Below are 18,950 nucleotides of genomic sequence, written 5' to 3'. Positions count from 1 at the left end.
CACCAGCGCCCTCGCGCCCTCGCGTGCAATCGATTGTATCTTTGTGTGTCACGGCAAGCCGGACTCATCCAAGAGTTTAGACTTGCTTGGGAAACCTTGATGACAATTCGACTCCATAAGAAGAGATTCGGACTGACACAGTGGTCTTGTCGATGCATTTCCAGCACGGGCTCAATGAAGCGGAAGAGGAGGCAGCCGCAGGCATGGCATCAATGAGGCTGAGGCCAGACGTCCCTCAAGTCAAGCGTTGAATCGTTTGAGAAGTACGTATATGGTTTGTGATCTTGCAAATGGTACCACTCGGCTCGAGCTCGATCCTGCGCCTTCCTCAGGTCTGGAGTTTTACATGCTTTTCCTCCGCCAGCATCATTCGGGAAGGACAAAACCGGATTCCTGGTTATATGGAAATGCTTTGGACTCGTCTCGGCGAAGTCGAGGAATCCGTGATGATCGCTGCGGCAAAGGTAAAAATGCGGAAGGTGTACATTGAGCGGATGACAGAGGATCAACAGGTGCATGGACTGGGGGTTCGTAGCTAGGTGGATTTGCGGGATGAGACGCCATCGCGTGGTCTTTATGAGGTGGCCATTTTACAAGGAGTATGACCAGGAGGCGAGCATCGGTGTCAAGGACGGGGTCGAGGAAGCGACAGGGCGTTAGAGGAGAGATGGAGGACAAGGACACTGCGCTGGGCTCAAGTCATTTGACTGCACGGCCAGCTTTGCCAGAAACGCAATGTCAACCTTTTAGGAGGTTAGATACAGTCACTAGGTCATGTTTCGTCTCGGAAGGAAACAGAGACCGCAAGAAGTCCTCGTATTGCAATTCAAGTATAGCCGTCATGGTGTTTTCCTTTGCCTCCAGCTTTCCAATAGATCAGCACTAAATGCTCGTCGTCTGCTGAGTGGGTATATCGAGAACGTGAATGAAACCAGCTTCGTGCTCTGCTTGACGCTGCACTGAACGCCTGGTCGATCGCAATATCCATCATCCTTGCATGTATTGGCTGCTTGTTACTCAGATCAGCCTCCCTGATATGGACTTGCTTCTGCTGGTCGCATCGTAAGGTCATCAAATCCTCCACTCCTGGTCCTCAATCCCTATTGACCACCCTTAAACTTCGTCTTGGGTTCAGCACCACTCCCAAGAAACTTGGCTCATGACCAGCCATGAGGTCTTCTGTGCTGCTTGCTGCCGTTGCCGATCCGGCACCGCCAGGCACATTCCTATACGGGTTGTTGCTTGCCAACACATTCGCTCTACCCGCATAGCCGGATCTGCTACTGCCATTCCCACTGTGATTGTCTGCACTGTTGCGGCTCTCACTGGTCTGGCTTTTGTCACTGTACTTGACAGGCGCAAAAGCTGCCCCAATGTATCGAGGATCGCCCGAAAGATGCTGCCGCTGTGCCATGTTCATATGATTCTTGTACATGTTCAGTTGTTTTCGGTACAGCCATGTGCAGAAGCCCAGGTAAGCGGCCAAAATGGCGAAGCACCCAGCTATGACTCCGGCAACAATAGCTCCGATATTTGTACCACCAGAAGAGCCGTGCTTACCGTTACCGGTGCCCTCTGTGCTATTTCCTGGCGTGGCTGTTTCCGTCGTGACAGCCCCGCCGGATTGAGTGACCGTGTATGTCCGTGGACTGCCTGTTGCCAATGGGCCTTGAGTTGCTGTTTGAGCAGGAGCTGTAACAGTGGCCGCTCCAACCGCATTGCCGCCGATGACTGACTGCACTTCTGGTGGAACCGAATATCCGTAGGAGCCTTGGACTGCTGAGGGGTCATCTTGTTGGCTCTTCTGCCGATTCAAGTCATCTTTGGAGTTCAGAGCATAATAGTCATTTTGCCATGTGAGCGCGCTAGTGTTGAAGACGTATATCCCCGGACTGTCGCAAGAGAGCTCCTGGCCAGTATAGCCGCCGACCACAACCATTTGGGCGTTCCAAACATTGCAAGTGTGGCCGGCTCTGGCTGGTGGCGTGGCTTGATTCGATGTGTCCACTTTGATCCAGGTGAACGATGGAACGGTCAAAATCCACATATCATCGTACTGAGTTTGCTGGCCGTAGGGGATTAAATTCTGCCCTCCGTACATATAAACCTGAGTGGAACTACCATCCGCGGCCGACACCGCTACAGCACAAGGGTTCACACGGATCTCGGGGGTGGGCCCTGTGGTTGCCTGCTTATACCAACTTGATGTGTCAATGTCGTACACGTCAATAACATTCATCTGGGTGAATGTAGCATTCGTGCCCCCGGCCAGTCCGATAATAATGCCGGATTTGCCGTACCCGGGAATGTAGACGAGGAGGCCATCTGCACGTTCCGGGAAACCAGCTGAAGCCTGTGTGCCGCCTTCCGTGATATTGCGATAGAGGCCGGAGGCACCGGCGAGGCTTTCACCATCGACCGCAGCGTTGCTATATCCTGGAAACGTGTACTCTAGAAGACCACGAAGATAGACCCTCGCAATGGACTGTGACCATCCAGGAGTTGTGTAGCCATCGAGATGTCCTCCAAAGTAAAATCCGCGGCCTAAGCCTGGTACAGACACTCCTGCTCCTTCGGCAGCGCGCTGAACAGGTTGATTTGCCGGCTCCGAGTTCTCCCCTGAACTGGTCCGAGGGTTTGAATGTTCTGACCACGAAGATGAACGAATGTCATAGACCCAGGTGGAGAAAGGGACGGGGGATGCAGCAGGCGAGTCCGAGAACTCGCCACCGTAGAGGTAAAGGCCATCTAAGGAGTTCCACAAATATCCAAGTGAGACTGCAGGCGGACCACTAGGTACAGGTAGACCTGTCAATGATGGCGAACCTATCTGCCAGGATTTTGTTAGATCGAGAGTGAGGAAATCGTTGTCTGTAAGCAGAACTGTCAGCGTGCGCAGTATTCACAGTATGAGCAACCTACTCCAGGTGTCCGTTGTTTGGTCCGAAGACGTAGTAGACCTGCCACTGTACAGATACAGGGTGCCATTCACCACCGCACTTTGCTGCGACCATCGTTTACAAACGACCGTGGCAGTGTCGTCTCTCTTCACATGCCCAGAGGTCAATTCCCTCTTCGCCCTTTGAATTGTCCTGGTGTCTTTTGATTGTCCGACTCTTGCTCCCACAGGATTCGCACCGGCATGCAGAACAGGAGCGGTATACAGACTGGGTATGACCAGCACAACCACAATGGCTAGAAAGAGCAGCCTTGGAAGGGTAGGAAAATAGAGCGGCAATTGCGCGCTCACAGGTTTGCCCGCTGGCATCGAGTCATCCCGCTTGATGGAAACAGGTTCGACAATATCAACTTTGCTGCGAAAGCGGACGTGTAGTTTCGGTCTCGAGTCTTTTCTTGGTTTGCCATCAACGATCGGTGCCTCGCCACCAAGCCCGACTTCGAGGAAGGCAGAGTTTCGGCGAAGAGGCTGGTCATGACACGGGGAGCTGTCTCGAGCCGCACCTATACTGGGGCATTCGGGACTGCGACGGTGAGGGTTGTCCGACACTGGAATAGGTGCGACCGCGTGAGTGGCGATATCACAGGCGGAATCCTGGGCGTTATGGAAGGCCATTCGGAGGACTCTGGGAGACCTTCCTAGCAACTAGCACGACCCATATAAGTATCAGGGCGACGGATGTGAAATGTGCAGTTTGTTAGATTTGGTGAGACTGAATACAGGTCAACGCCCTAGATGCTATTCCCAAGACTCGTTATCACGACATAAATGAGGTCGTGCAACCGAAGCATGACGATTACCATGATTTCGCTATCAGGGAACCCTGGGCGCTTCCCCTGTCTAGGGAACAGCAAATGAGCTCAGCTGCGACGCTGGCCACTGGATGGGATGCTTGTAAACAAGCCATCATGGAGAAGCTCCAATGAAAGTCTGCCGAAGGGGTGATCTCGAGCCGGGGTGTACTGCTGTTCTGCGCTTGAGGTCCAAGGGATAATGTGGGCGACTTTCAAGTCTGAGACTTGCCGATTGACACTGAGCTGGCACAAGTTTAGGAAGGGCCATGACATCGGAGGCTTGCCCCAAATCCCACTAATTCGAAGCGGGAAGATCAGCGTTGGCGCCACGGAACAGAGCGTGGGTGAATGCCGGGTGGGAAGTGGGAATGCTTTAGCCACTGCAAGTCTGGGGGCGACGATGGCGATGGGTGCACTGGGTGCCACTGGGCGCCAGGTGGTGGTTGTGGTGGATTGTTTTCTCCGTGCAGTGCAGATCTCAAGTCTAACCTGACAGTAGCATACCTACCACCTCCCTCGCTGACGCCCACTTCTAGGTAACTCGCATGCTACTCCAACGGTAGATGTATGTACTCCTGTACCAGCCTGCGCTCCACGACCCATTCATGTCAGCCAGTCACCGGTCACAAGTCACCACCTAGTCACCATAGTCACCGTCACCGTCGATGCATGAAGATTAATACGGTCGGCCCCTTTGCGAGCACGCCTGCCTACCTTCATACCTCGAGCTATATCAGATCTATCATTCGGCCACGGATCTTATCTGCGCCAAAAATTGCGCTGGCTATATGACTGGGGAGGAAAAGGAGGGGCCAGGGCATTTCGGCGGCACACTATTGACTACCTAGGTAGAGTCATCTCAACACATGCTCCGCGGCGGTGACTACGTCCACTACAATGCCACAGAATTGCCCGAGTGTTGATACTGCAGCTGTCACTAAGCGAAGCAAGATGGCAAGAGAATGAACCATTCAATCTACGACAGGCTCCGTTGGCTGTTGAAAGATGACCCAAACTGATCCTATACAATTAATCTTGATTTGGCCTGGCCTGAATATGGCTGCCTTTCCTCTGCCCTTCCGTCCGGACAATGCTGCCTGGCACACGACCAGAGTGGCCATATTTTATCACGACCAAGAAACGAAAGGATGAAAGTTGACCTGGACAGCCCTCTTCTACTCCTCCTCTTTTCTTCCGACGCTTCGTCCACGAGCCGATGCCGCCCTGGCCCAAGCCTGCTCAATCTCCACAGGGGACAGTTGCCCAAATTGTACGGTGCCACTTCTTTCCAGTCTTGGTTGTAGCCCATGGCTTGTGTCATCTTCAAATACCGGACCTGAGGAGACGGAAGTAGATCCACTCGCTGTCGCACCTACTCTTCCCCTGGGCCCTTCAAGTCCTTCATGCCACGAATTCGCCGCCGCAAGGTCGATAGATGCGAGCCCTGGCCTACTGTAGAGATAAGGCTCTCGGATTTGCGGCGATACGCTCAGAGATGCTGACCCCGGGATCGCTGGGGGTGCCGTCGCAAGCGAAGCGTCGGATTCTCCGGACACTTGGCGTGACATGGGCTGGGAAGTATAGCCTGATGGGATAGCCCTCGTTGTAAGCCGCTCTCCCATTATCCCCGGAGCATAGGCCGTGTTGGACAATGACGAATCTACCATTCCTATCCGCCGAGTAATGGAGATGTTCTCTTCGATCGGCAGACTGGGTACCATCCTTGCAGCTTGGTTATTCAATGCAGTTTGAACAAGGCGGGGCGACGATGACAGGCGTCGACTATGTTTGCGAGGTTCGTCGGGAGCATTAAGGGCCTGAAGGATTGATCCGGGCTCGAATTCTGTAGCTAAAGGCGATAATCTCTGGTTGGGAGAGCGCAGAGTAAGCGGCTGTCGTCCATGATCTGAAGTAGATCTTTCCAAAGAATGCGGCCGACTTGAGGCTTTGATTTTGCCACCCCTCGATGGTGGGGGACTTGCTCGATGGACGGCTGCAAGAGCCGCTGAGGCTTCAGAACTTGAAGACCTCGGTCTCATGATTTGGTCTTCATTCGTACTTGTGAACGATGATGCTCGTGATCGAACGTGTGCTTGGTCGTTGGACAGGCTCGGAGGTGCGGGCAAAGGTTTCCATTCACCAAGATCCTTTTGCTTCCTAGGAGGAACAGGATGCCCCTGGAAGATCGCTTGTAATATGGAAGATCGCTGGGACTCGGTCGTTCTCGCTTCTGTTGGAGTGGTCTCATATATGCCGGAATCACTTGGCCGCCTGGACTGGGAATTGCTGGCGGCAAGGACTCTTGAGTTGGCTATTCCTGCCTCAGACCACCGATCTGTCCAGCTGCCCTCAGACCCGGCGTCATCATAATCCAGAGTATGGTGCATCTGGGTTGGTGACTCCGTTTGAGTATTCACTTGCTCCAATGTCCAGGTTGACGTCCGTGTCAGCCCGCTGTCGCTTTCAGGGCTATCAGAGGATGTGCTATTCGCGCGTTCAAACACAGAAGCTTGTACTCGATGTTTTATACTATCAAAGGACTGAGATGGTGATTGATCTTGGATCTGTCTCTTGATAGCTCGTATTGTCTCGTGGAGCAGATGACGGGCCTTTCGAAGAGCTGGCGGGGCGTCTGTTGCCGACTTGGGAAAATGTGACCAAAGCCGAGCTGCCTGGGTCTCATAGTCTCGGTAGTCACGAACGAGTCCACGCCCTTCAGAACTTCTGATCTTTCCGTCCGCAACTGCGTAGGACTGACAGAGTAATTTCGAGGCGACAGTGAGCCACCACCAATATTGTTCAGGCTGATCAGCACATCGGAACTTCAGCTCGTCACGGAGAACACCTTGGACAACACTATGAATTCGAAGAATGTCAATACTGTAGGTGACCGACTGCGTAGAAGATCTTTCGAATTTGCTGTCAGGACGGGATTCAGGCAGGGCATCCAGACTCTTCGAATCATCTCGCTCCAGCAGCGGCTCTTGCATGGCGGACCCCTCCGTAGTGCTTGTTGTACCAGCTCGCTGGCTTCTGTGCTCTTCCGGAGACGATGATGTGTTGGGTGACGCAACTGAATATTCGAGTAATGTGCGTTCGACCAATCCATACCGTATCAGTACTGCAATCGTGTTGTCCAATTCTTTCTTCATGCTCCCAACGCGTTCGACCGATCGCATTTCCACTCCAGCGTCCAAGAACGCCTGCTGGCCGAATCGTATGAGAGCAACCGGGACTGTGTGAGCGAAAAAGCTGAGCAGAGTGACGAGGTTGATAGCCTCAGGATGGGAATGATCTCGAAGTGCGGAAAGAATATCAAGGAACGGTTCCGCGAGTCGGTGATCAGATGTGCCCGGATTGAACTTTTCCAGTGACGTTCCACGCGCAATAAGAGCGTGAGCTGCAGCATGAATAGCGAGTGGAAGGCACTCATAATGGTTGACCAGCTGAACGGCCTTCTTCTCCTGCAACGGGCTGGGCTCCTTGATCCCTAGACTCTTGTATAGAAAGCCACATGCCTCCCTCTGCGATAGCCGAGACACTTTGATCCCTGTAGGGTTAAGTAGCCTTTGTCGGTTTGCTAAAGTTCGATCGACCGAAGTATAAATGATGTTGTTGCCGGGCCGGTCAGGAATGAAGGGAACAAACGCCTGAATATCATCATCGTTATCAGTCGTTACTCCGTCAAACACGAGAAGCCACCCTTCTCGAGCTTCGAACCATCTCCGCACTGCGTCGACAAACTTAGTTGATTCATCCCAGGCAGGATCTCGAGGCTGGTCAATCCCAAGTATTGCCACAGCTTGCCCAATTTCCCAGAAACTCTTGGATCTCGACTCCCTTGTTTTGCAGTCAACCCAGAAGCTACCTGCCGGGTAGTTGTTGCGATGCTGCCACAGGTACTCGCGAGCAATTTGGCTCTTTCCACAGCCAGGAGGCCCCCATAACAAAGCAGCACAGGTACCGAGAGCACGTCGCTTTTCGTTTCCTAACTTCTGCGTGAGTCCATCCAACTCCATTTCGAAACCAAAGAAGACCGAATTGGGTCTAAAGCCGACAGGAGCAACCAGCAGGAGACCGGAAGAACTTGATAAAGACAGCTCATCCAACTGAACCGACCTTGTCGAACCGTTCAATAAAAGGGACTGGTTGGTTCCTTGAAATGTACTGGTCGGTGTCACGGTGCCTGAAGGGCTAGCCCCCATTTGAAAGATACTGTCACCAAGCAGTTCACGTGCAGCAGCTTGTCTTTGCAGATCAGCCATCCGTCTCTCTTCATCCCAACGAGATTGAATCAGTGACGGTGAATCGCTGGCATATCTCTGTATTGAGGCTGCCACAACATCGTAGCCGGGGCTGGATTCGTCCTGGAACTTGCACATGTGACTGTGATCCTTTTCAATACCCATGCGTTCGACGCCCTCAATCAAGGGTGCAGCCGAATCTTCCTCAACCACAAACTCTCTTGTCCCTTTCAGGTCGGTAGGTTTGGACTCATAAAAGAAGTATATGTGAAAGCGACCGATCATCTCAATGAACAACCGATTGATGTTCTGCAGTGTTTCGTTGTTGGCTTGTAGCGCTTGTACTAATTGCGGCGACGAGTCCAGGAACTTCTTTGGAAAAGCAGTAGCACAAATCTTCTGAAGTAACGAGCCCCATTTGGCCAGGTTCGAACCATTATGAGGTGTGCCCATGAATAGGATTCCATATGTGGAGACATAGATGGACCTCAACCTCTCGGTGTGCTGATGATGGCGAATGCTCTGGCAGTATATCAAACATCTCTTGACTACCAGGCCCCCAAGTGAATGACAGACGAATATGATCGGTCTTTCCTGTGCCTTGTTCAACTGTCCCACTGTCAACATCCACAAAGCCTGCGCCCCTATTCACAGGTAGCAAATCATGTCCAACACTTACGGCCCTGTTTGCAACCAATCGACTTGCGAGGTGCTCTGCGTGATCATGTATCTTGTCTTTTGACACTCCATCTGTAAAAGCAGCAACGGTGGCATCGTAGCCGTAGGTCAGAATTCGAGGTCTCTGCTCTTCGAGGGCGGCAGGTAGGAGATCGGCCGGCCAGAAGACATCTGGTTTGGTGGTAGACCAGGTATCGCGAGGATGCCCATTCAAGCCGTGCACAAAAACAACGTCCACTAGAGGTTCCGAGGCGGTGTACACTTCCGTGAGGCCATATTGTACAACTTGCTTTCCGACAGTGCTCATACTTCAGGTATGCGACGAAATGTTCACGACCACAACAGCGAGGAATAGGAAGACGTTCATAACGCAGAGACAAGCTCACCGATAAATATGGGAGCCATAAGTCTTCATATCAGAAGATGCGATCCATTCCAGTTTCAGTCATTCAGGAGTGCGCAGGTGACCTTGCAGCCTGCTCAACTGGAGGGGTAAATACCTAGCTAATCACACAAAGAAGTCAAAGATGCCGCAGGCAGGTACGGCTACAAATAGGGCCGTTTCAGAAAACCGCCCCATGTCTCGCGGCACTACAGTTAGCGTTCGCTAACAGGTACCTAAGGTACGTATTTGCGAGCAGTCAGCCTCCCTGGCCCCATGATGGTCAGGGTGCACATATGACGATTAGATGCAGTGTAGAATATGGGGCAAGAAAGGTGCATGACACATACTCCGTACTGTAGTCTCGTACGCTAGGTACATACTTCGTGGGGTTATACACGCCTAAATTAGGTGAAATACGGGTGAGTCCTGAGAGCGCGCCCATATGGATTTGGTCTATAAATTCCAGCAACAAGGCCATCTTACGAGGCACGGATACTTACATCCAGGTCTGCCGCCAAATCTACCTAGTCTCGTCACAAGGTCTGAGATCCAACAAACATCCCCTCAGGTGGCGTTCTATCATGTCTGATGCCCATTTTCTCGCCTGGACTGTCGTTCCCGTGACTTAGGCAGGCACCCTTCATCGACTGTGGCTCATGCGCCTTTGAACACTGGCCTTCTCTTCTCTGCAAATGCCTTCAAAGCCTCCACCCTGTCCTCTGTGTTCAGAATGACCTCGTATGCCTCATTCTCTGCCGGTTCGCCCCTCTGCCACCCATTTATTGCTCGCATGGCCTGGGTCACTGCAATAGGACCTCCCTCACTAATATCGTGTGCGAGTTGTATGCTGGCATCAAGGACTTTTTGGCGCGCTTTTCCTTCATCCTTTTCGTCCTCGGGGGTAATCTCCACCAGTCTGTTACACAGCCCAAGGAAATATGCCTCGGCTCCGCTGACTCTTCTTCCAGTAAGAATGAGGTCCCGTGCTCTGTTGACACCGATAAGTGCAGGCAATCTGTATGTTCCTCCTGCGCCAGGAATGATGGCCAGTTTCGTCTCAGGTTGCCCGACAATAGCAGAAGATCCGAATACTCGTAGGGATGTGCAGAGCCCCAGCTCCAACCCTCCACCGAGTGCAACGGACGATATCGCCGTGATGGTAGGGATGGGAAGGTTCGAAAGGTCGGTGAAGGTGTTTCTCATGTTGGTAAGGAATGCTCTTGTCCTATATGACACTAAGTAAGGTGCAGCGGGTTATCAGTCGGATTGCGCACTCTTCCTGTGTCATTCCCTTTCTCTCTCTCAGATCCGCCCCGGCGCAGAATGCCTTGTCTGAGTTGGAAGCGAGGATTAGTGCCCGCGTAGAGCCTCTGCCTCCTTCCGCCTGGATTTCATCCACATGACGCCTCAGTTCAGTGATAAGCCCGCGTGAAAGGGCATTTCTCGCTTCGGGTCTGTCCAGCAAGAGGATGCGAATGTTGCCCGAGTGAGGAGCAGGTTGGAACTGCACTTTAATCGGAGACGCTGAATGGGCGGAAGCGAAGGACCGGGACTGCAGGAAAGACCCGCGAACGACGGTCCAAGTCCTCCACGCGGGAACAGCTCGCATGATGAGTTGTAGGACGGTGCTTCTGTCTTCCAGATCACATTGTGGTTGTCTGGTGCTCTACCTTTTATTACTTCTGGGGATTGGAGGCTGGTCGTGGGGAAGGGGCCGAGGTTTCTGCAAGCTTGGAACGCAGGCGGTAGAGGCTCACTAACCTTAGGGGCTTACAGTGGACAAGTTATTAGTCCTAAGGTCCGGAATATCCGTGCATATGCGGGCGGTTACCTAGTTCCACCACAGCCGCCCATCAGGCCATGGCCGGCATTATCAGCCTCAGACAGCACCACCTTTTCGCTTTCAAGCAAGCACCGGGTATCGTCGGCATGCTTGTGTTGTCCCATCGGAAGGTTACTCGACGCTGTCAATAAGATTCGGATCCCATCGAGCTCCGCAACATCTCAACACGAAACCAGACCGTCCATCTCTCCCCGTCCGCCTTCCGCGATGGATCCGATGCTCCATGACACAATTCTGGGCTTGGAAGATCAGACATGGAAGGCTTTGACGCATTCAGGCGCCGCCCTTCTTCCATTCCTTAGTCGAGACTGCATTATGCTTTTCCCAATGGGCATGAAGGTGTCGGCCAAAACATCGCCGAACCTCGACGACGTGATGATGAGCGAAGCGTTCATACCCTGGAGACGGTACAAGCTGAGTGACGTCGAGGTTACGCCACTCGGAACAGAGGCTGCTGCTATCACCTACCGGGTTGTGGCGACAAGGCAGCTTGTTACAGAAGATGATGACAACGACAACGACTCGGACGACGACGACGGCGACGACGAACCACAGGATGAATTTCGAGCATTGGTCTCAAGTACTTGGCGCAAGGATCCTGAGGCAGGAAAATGGCTTTTGTGTATTCAACAACAGACACCCTATCCAAACGATATTGATGACTGAATGATATGGCTGGGATGTCTATTACGGACAGTGACACAAGACTATACTCTGCACATGTGCACAGGTAGTTATGATGCCAGAAGTTAGGATCTACTTTTTCATGATATTTCGTTCTCCATCTCTTCAATACTCGGATCAGTACTCCGAGGGCACAGGCGTGGCAGTGATCTTCAGGCGGATGGTTACGCAAAGTGTAGTAGTAGAGATGTTTCTTCCAGACTATTTGGCGTATGCGCGGTCGCCCATCTGCTACCTAGGTACTACTAGTACTACTGGTATTGCGACTTCGTGCTACGCAGCATTGAGTCCATGTGAAGGAGTCGAAGGTGTAGCACAGTGGTAGTGGTGGTAGGTATCTGCATTGTGACATCAGTTGTACACAGGCGTCACATTTGAATATCTGGGTCAGTAACGTCGATGTTGGTGGGGTTTGACGGCGCCAATGATGCAGTTTGATAAAGTTGGGGTCACGGGTGGCACGCAGGTGTGACGTCGTTGCGAAGTCAGTGCTAGTCACCTCTGACATCGATCACTGCATCATTCATATTCAACCTCGTCCCTCTTTGCAACGACTGCCCTTAAATCTACTCAGATTGTACCAAACACCCTTGCACTCTCACATTTCCCAAAAAGACACAATCAAATCTCGAGACCAACAACACCACAACACGCTCTTCACAATGTCATTCCTCTCCCGAACCACGCCTCTCCTACGGACTACCGTCAGAGCGTCTGCGCTCCAGCAATCGTCTCGCCTCTTCTCTACCGCAGTTGTCCACCAGAAGTCAGCCACTGAAGCTGTGAAAGATGGCCTGAAGAAAGTCGACCGAGCTGTTTCCGATGTAGCTGTTGCCGGTATCGATAAAACAGGTATGGAACATTTGCTCTCCGCTTTCGTCAGATCATTATGCTAATTTGATGGTTTCCATAGCCGAACTAAAAGACAAAGCCTCCGAAGTTGCCGGGGTTGAGATTCCAAAAGCTAAAGGCAAGGCGGCGGAAGTCAGTGGCGAAGCCAAAGGAAAAGCCGCTGAACTATCAGGCGAGGCTAAGGGAAAGGCAGAAGAAGTCAAGGGAAAGATTTCGTGAAGCAGCAAGTCGCTTCGAATGTTGTTGAACCAGTCAGGTTAGACACAATCCACCCAACCGTGTCATCTTATCATGGATCAAATATGGCGTTCTGCTTTGTACAACAGTCGTCCATGGCGTCCTGACGCTAGTCAGGCTATGAAAATGTACAGTTTGCACAGAATGGATCCTCATCCTCCCAGTGTTAGTATCCTGTTGTGATTTGTGCTGTGTAACGAGCATCTGCGGCTCTGCACTACTCGCCGAGTGGCTGTTATGTTTGCCGAATGATCAGTCAAAACATGTTGGAATGGCGCCCACTCTGTAAAGTCGTTGGATCTCATCCCGTGTCGGGTCGTAAAGTCGTCATAATCCGTTATTCAGTTTCCGACCCCTTTAAATTTGGCATTGGTCTCATGTTGTTTTGTTCTGCAAAATGTGTTCGATATACCTCCGTCTCCTCGTTTTTCAGGCCATACTTGGATGGATCACGTTTGGCCAGGAAATGTTTGATCCGCCCATCCACGTCTAGCTGATTCTCTTGGTATTGTTCGGCTCTCGATGCCAGGAATCGGCTTGTCTCTTCGCTGAACGCTTTTGCCTTCTCTTCCAGTTGCCCGGAAAATTGGCCGGCTCTGGTGGCTTGGAAGACTCCGGAGATAACAGCAAGAAGTATAACAAGCGACGCAAAGGTGTTTGTATGTATGTACGTGCCAGAGGACTCTTGTTTGTTTGGGTGATCGTGCCTTTGACGCCACCGTTCCCAATCCTCCCATGTTGCGTTCTGGAAGATGGAAGAATCGTCATCCGGACCAAAGCCGTACGTCTTGCCTTGACCATTGGTAAATCCCCGTGAATGTCTGGTAGCCGCACCGGTCGACCCCCAGCCGAATCCGGAAGCATCATAAGCTCGTCTTTTTACCGGGTCGGATAATATCTCGTGTGCCTGCACAACGAGTCTATATCTTTCTAGTCTCTCTCCGTGGCCAATTCCGCCGGAAGAGCCTGTCCCATTCCTGTCGGGGTGGTAGATTTTGACCAGTTCATAAAACTTATGTTTAGTGTACACTGCATCCTTCGCCAGATCGAAGATTTCGTATGGTGATGGGGTCCAGGAAGTCGTTCTTCGACAGGGCCAATTCATGCTATCACGGTATTCATGGTGACTGCCCGACTTAACATCGGCGTAGTTCCTCGACTGCGGGGCGAACTGCGGATTTGGTTTCAGTCGTTTGCGAGGTGAGGAGGAGCATGTGCACGCGCAGCACTGCCATGTCCCGTAGGCTGTCGCTAGGTTTGCCTTTCTCAACAGCGAATACTGCATCTTGGATAGACAAACGGCTTGACAGACACCTTCAATGGTCGTGTTTGTGAAGGAGATACGAAACCGTTAACCGAGCAGGGTGCAGGCGTGCGAGTCATGAAGTCACTCATTTAGTCTGTGGTCCAGCCGGCAACCCCGTGTCGGAAAATGGAAACTGAGCCGACCATTTCTTTAAGAACTTCCTGCAAACAACCAAAATCTATTAATCGGCAGCAGGTAATGTCCGACTCCAATTCGCCTCCGCGGCGACGCGCTCGAGATTCCCGATCTCCTGGGGACGCCCCACGTCGTCCGTACAGAGACCAAGCTCGTTCGGATAGAGATGGTCGCCGGGAAGAGAAGAGGAAACACGAAAGGTCAAGAAGTCGCGAGCGACCACGAAAGAGGTCGAGGAGCGTAGATGATAGGGATCGCAGGAGAGATCGAAGCAGAGACAGGCGCCACGGCCGGCGTCGGTCAAAGTCTCGGTCCCCTCGTCGAAGACGTTCACCTGAGCCTTTCCAACGATCCAAAGGTCCTCTCCCGTCGCAGGTCGACGCCTTCAAAACCACCAACAATGACAGTCCGTCTCCAGGCCCTGAAAAGCAAAAGCCAAACTTTCGCCCGTCGGGTCTCCTTGCTGCAGCTGCCAACACTGTCGCGACGTCTACTGGCGCGATTGTTTTGAAGTATCATGAACCGCCGGAGGCAAGGAAGCCGCCCTCGTCACAAATATGGAGGCTGTATGTTTTCAAAGGGGAAGACATACTCGACACCCTAGAACTGTACACACAATCCTGCTGGCTTTTTGGTAGAGAAGTTTCAGTGTGCGATTATGCGCTCGAACATCCAAGCTGCTCAAAACAACATGCCGTCATCCAATTCCGCTATATCGAGCGCAGGAGCGAGTTTGGGGACAAGATTGGAAAAGTGAAGCCGTATGTAATCGATCTAGAGAGTGCGAACGGGACAAAAGTCAACGACGAGGCGATACCTGAAGGAAGATATGTGGAGTTGAGGGACAAAGATGTCATCAAATTCGGCCACTCAACACGAGAGTACGTAGTCCAGTTACCTCCCAGGTGAAGGCCAGCTTTGATTCGAAGGTGGGACAATGAGGCTGCCACAGCATGTCCAGATAATCCGAGTGATGAAAGTGAGGCGCTTTTCCCAGAGAGTGCCATCTTTTGGAAATGGGAGAAGTCCGAAGACGGAAGAGCGTTGAGGATATTCGTTCGCAAGGAAGAGAAATTCTCCCCAAGAAAGACTGGTACCGAAGTCCTGACATGAATGAGCTGCTTTTTCGGTTCCTTTCACCAGTTGCTACTTAACACCGTCGGAACTTTTCGCAACAGAGCCAGGATCTTCACGTCGCGCTCGCCAGACAGAGGTAGCCGCCATCATCGGGCTGTCGAGGTGAGGAGATTGACAGACATGACCCCGGCCCGTCAATACCACCTAGGTTATTTGCCGATCAGCCCGAGGTAGGTCAGCAATATACCTAGGTACTGCTGGCTAGAACGGTTACTGTCGAAGAGTCGAGCTATGCACAAAGGCCGCTTTCGCCCCGAGTTTCCTCGGGTTGAGTCGAGTCACTTGCGCTGATGGACTGCCACCTCTAAGATGACATTGAATCGCTCCCGCACCAAGAATAGTATGGACTCAAGACTAGCATTATCGGATAGCCCCGAAAGGACAGTATGCTATAGTAAAGATGAGCTAGCCAGTGAGCAGTACCAAGCGATAACAGTAGTCAGGATGTAATGTATCCATGCTTCCATGCTTTCCATACTTCCGGTATTGATGCTTGTTAGGTGCCAGATACCTACCTACTCATACGGCTTGTTTCTCGTCTAGGTACCAGGCCCCATCAGGGTTGACTGTAATACAAATGTGTAGCTTCTTCCACACCCCGTCTTCACATGCAATTCAATGCCAGACAAACGTTCGCGACATTTTCTTGTTCGATTTAGTTTTCGATTTCGGATCAACTCTTCCCTATCAACGATTGTTTCCGTCTGCAGTGCTTTAGACTTTATGTGGATCGATGTCAAACGGCCCAAGGACGTAGTACTCGTACAGGGCGCCAGTGGAACGAGACCGAAACGACCGCGATGAGTAATACATACATACATTACAGAAGATCCATACCTACCTTAGGTACTTTCTTGACCTCCACTTATAGGGTCGCCCGGAGCAGTACGGATACCGCGTCCTGTACCTTAATGTACGGAGTATACCCGTCGCCGACTGAGCTCCGTGTTCGTGTGGGCCACGTAAGGTCCATACTATACATACTGTAAGGTTCCTAGTACCTAGGTACATGTAGGCACATCTAGGCACTGGACGTACGTACGGACGGATCCACGGCCAAGAGCTAATTACCTTATGTACTCTGTAATCAACCACCTAACGTATGTACAACTACCCCCTGAAATGGACAGCCTTGCCGCGCCTCGCTTCACCTCATCTCACCTTATCTCACTTTACCTCACCTTATCCAGGCGTGAGCTGTGAGCTGTGACCTATGACCTGTGACCTGTAACCTGTGAGGTATGCCAGTTCAGAGGGCCAAGGCTCTGAGATAGGTAGCCGTCGCATTCCACCGTGGATCTTTTAGGGAGTCGGCAGTTTCACTTCCAACCCCTGCTGACGCTGGCACAAGTCAGTATCTGTTTTAGAATCCGGTGTCGAAATAGATGGCGGATTATGACGCGGTTCTCCTGATACCTGCCTAGGTAAGTAGATGCCTACCTAGATGCCTCCTAGCTCCAGAGTTAGAAGCTGTATAAATAAAATAGGGTGTTTCCTCCAGGGAGACTATAAGCGCATTCAGTACCTAGGTAACTTGAAGATATTTACTGTCAGAGCTAAAGATTTCCTTTAATATCGAAGGGGTTGTCGAGTAAAACGATATTACAATTCAGTCTAGCATCCACCCTCGAGTCTGAGGCTGGCTGGGCAGTGTCTATGTTCTCACACCCCTTTCTCAACTTGATAACTTTACCTTAATTTGTAGGACTGAATGCTCTCTAATGTCGTGTACTGATATTCGCTCAGGTCGTGTAAAGAGACACCATAACATGCTACACGCTGAGCCGCCGTGTCACAGTCATGGAGATGGCGTCGCTGTCCGCTAAGGCTTCTTCCAGCGACCGCACGTACACCAGTCTCGCATTTTCCCGTCCAAAATCCACCCAGAGAACCAACAGAAGCATGGCTCCAAGTAAAGTGAACATGACAACGAACCATGTGATAATCGTCATCGTGCTCACTGTCGGTGTAGTCACGACGGTTCCAGACCAGTTGCTCAAAGACCACCCAAAACAACCCAGAATGAGGACTGTGAAGATAACATCACTGCCAGTAATAATATAAGTGTATGTGGCGAGCTTCAGCGACTTCCTGGAGAACAGCCATGAGATGCCAATGGACAAAAGCCAGTTGATGAGCCAAACAAGAAAACAGCCTCCGAAAGGAAGGAACTCAAGCACAGTCTTTCGAGTGGGTGTCAACAAAGGAATCGCGATGGCACCTTGGAACGAGAGGAATGCGGCGCATATCGATATGAGGAGGAGAGCCGAGCTGGGTCTCCCTTCGTTGTCGATGGGGGTTGCCGGTTCATGCAGACGCAAAGAATTGAGCGTCCCAGAAGCACCGCCGAGGGCTGCATATTTCCTGAAAAATGCCCCGGGTGTCGTGGTGATTACCACAGGTTCGCCGAGATACGGATCCAAGAGCGGTAGTGGTAGTAGCTGGAAGGCATGCAGAGGACTGCTGTGAAGTGCTCCCAGAGCTTCACAGAGGTCGAATATGATTCTCACGGCCTCTTCTTGATATAAGAAAGCTCCCACATATCCGTTGATGCAAACGGCGAAGATAAGATGGCTGAAGATGGCAACAAGTGAGAGAATGTGTCCAGCTTCCTGCTGCACATGTCCATCGTTCGACCGCAGGATTTTGCATGCCACGATGGCAAGCGAGCCGAGGTATGAAGCGATAGAGAATCGAGTGTGCAGGAAGCTATCGGGACGGCAGCCTCGTAGCCTTAGTGCTGCACGTCGCATCAACAGCTTTTCCTCCTCGGTGATTAGAAGGGTGCCGTCTAGGCTGCTTCGTTGCAAGAAATGCCGCCGGTTTGTCAGCGCCCGCAGAACGTGAGGCTGAGCATCTTGCAGCCACTGGTCGTAGGTGGATAAGACGGCAGCAAACTCGCGACCAACATCTGGAACATGGCTTGTGGAAAAAAGGACGCATCGACGAATGACCTCTTGCCGACAAAGAATACTCCAGAGGGCATCAATTGGGTTGCTGAAGATATGAAATATCGACAAGAGGGCCGAGGGCAGTCCAGACGTGCTCTGCTGCAGAAAGGCTAGACCCAGGTTCAGGAGTGGCAAAACAAATGGAATAAACTTGGTTAGATCGAGCATCGTCAAAGGAGATGCTTCCGCGGTAGGTTCAGCACAAGCCGAAATGTTCTGGATCGGCTGAGCAAGTTGATCGACCTTCATTGGGGCAGTTGCAGAAGCACGTTGCTTGTAGGGTTCTTGAGTGGCTGATTGAAGAACATCCTGGACACTGCCGCGGCGCTGGGTTCTTATTCATGTTGTTGAGTGCATAAAGATGACAGGGCAACCTCGCCTCTGAGTGTAAGGGAATACTTCAGCAGGGAAGATTTCATGTAGGCAAAAGACAAGGTACCGTCTTGCCGGCGAGGAGACGGCGAGAGAAGGAGAGAAGAGGAGGCGAGGCTCTGTCCGAGACGGCTAGGTTGAGCCATGGTGATGACTTTGACTGACCAGTCTAGTATGTTGTCCGGGCTCGATGCCCTCAGCACTGGACTCTTGTTATTCTTGGAATCAAAATCCCGCCTCCACCTACCTGAGACCTGGATGAAGAGGGACGGTGACGACGACAATTGATTGAGTGATACCTATGATATGGCGGGAAAAGGGATAAGATCAGGCAGACACGCCAACCAACCTCGGTGGACATGTAGAGAAGACG

The 18,950-nt window shown here is 51.8% G+C and overlaps 8 protein-coding genes across 8 annotated transcripts; 3 read left to right on the top strand and 5 right to left on the bottom strand.

Moving 5' to 3' along the window:
- Window positions 1–1,093: 1,093 nt before the first annotated feature.
- On the bottom strand, window positions 1,094–3,574 carry A1O3_05593 (uncharacterized protein; the record flags this gene model as incomplete). The annotated part of the gene is made up of 2 exons (XM_007735713.1): window positions 1,094–2,871; window positions 2,923–3,574. 2 exons carry the CDS (start codon window positions 3,572–3,574, stop codon window positions 1,094–1,096), a joined length of 2,430 nt encoding a protein of 809 aa, XP_007733903.1.
- A 1,354-nt stretch (window positions 3,575–4,928) lies between these two features.
- A1O3_05592 (uncharacterized protein) lies at window positions 4,929–8,982 on the bottom strand (the record flags this gene model as incomplete). The annotated part of the gene is made up of 2 exons (XM_007735712.1): window positions 4,929–8,606; window positions 8,677–8,982. 2 exons carry the CDS (start codon window positions 8,980–8,982, stop codon window positions 4,929–4,931), a joined length of 3,984 nt encoding a protein of 1,327 aa, XP_007733902.1.
- A 732-nt stretch (window positions 8,983–9,714) lies between these two features.
- On the bottom strand, window positions 9,715–10,669 carry A1O3_05591 (methylglutaconyl-CoA hydratase; the record flags this gene model as incomplete). The annotated part of the gene is made up of 2 exons (XM_007735711.1): window positions 9,715–10,285; window positions 10,335–10,669. The coding sequence occupies 2 exons, from the start codon at window positions 10,667–10,669 to the stop codon at window positions 9,715–9,717; spliced, it is 906 nt and encodes a 301-aa protein (XP_007733901.1).
- A 441-nt stretch (window positions 10,670–11,110) lies between these two features.
- A1O3_05590 (uncharacterized protein) lies at window positions 11,111–11,569 on the top strand (the record flags this gene model as incomplete). The annotated part of the gene is made up of 1 exon (XM_007735710.1): window positions 11,111–11,569. The coding sequence occupies one exon, from the start codon at window positions 11,111–11,113 to the stop codon at window positions 11,567–11,569; it is 459 nt and encodes a 152-aa protein (XP_007733900.1).
- A 680-nt stretch (window positions 11,570–12,249) lies between these two features.
- On the top strand, window positions 12,250–12,658 carry A1O3_05589 (uncharacterized protein; the record flags this gene model as incomplete). The annotated part of the gene is made up of 2 exons (XM_007735709.1): window positions 12,250–12,439; window positions 12,501–12,658. The coding sequence occupies 2 exons, from the start codon at window positions 12,250–12,252 to the stop codon at window positions 12,656–12,658; spliced, it is 348 nt and encodes a 115-aa protein (XP_007733899.1).
- Window positions 12,659–13,013: 355 nt separating this feature from the next.
- On the bottom strand, window positions 13,014–13,961 carry A1O3_05588 (uncharacterized protein; the record flags this gene model as incomplete). Its single annotated transcript, XM_007735708.1, has 1 exon — window positions 13,014–13,961. The coding sequence occupies one exon, from the start codon at window positions 13,959–13,961 to the stop codon at window positions 13,014–13,016; it is 948 nt and encodes a 315-aa protein (XP_007733898.1).
- A 219-nt stretch (window positions 13,962–14,180) lies between these two features.
- On the top strand, window positions 14,181–15,026 carry A1O3_05587 (uncharacterized protein; the record flags this gene model as incomplete). Its single annotated transcript, XM_007735707.1, has 1 exon — window positions 14,181–15,026. One exon carries the CDS (start codon window positions 14,181–14,183, stop codon window positions 15,024–15,026), a length of 846 nt encoding a protein of 281 aa, XP_007733897.1.
- Window positions 15,027–17,026: 2,000 nt separating this feature from the next.
- A1O3_05586 (uncharacterized protein) lies at window positions 17,027–18,454 on the bottom strand (the record flags this gene model as incomplete). The annotated part of the gene is made up of 1 exon (XM_007735706.1): window positions 17,027–18,454. One exon carries the CDS (start codon window positions 18,452–18,454, stop codon window positions 17,027–17,029), a length of 1,428 nt encoding a protein of 475 aa, XP_007733896.1.
- Between the last annotated feature and the right edge of the window lie 496 nt (window positions 18,455–18,950).

This window comes from Capronia epimyces (genome assembly GCF_000585565.1).
Source record: "Capronia epimyces CBS 606.96 chromosome Unknown aczIQ-supercont1.4, whole genome shotgun sequence".
Taxonomy (NCBI): Eukaryota; Fungi; Ascomycota; class Eurotiomycetes; order Chaetothyriales; family Herpotrichiellaceae; genus Capronia; species Capronia epimyces.
Note: the sequence above shows the minus strand (reverse complement) of the source record. Positions and strands in the feature narration are given on the sequence as shown.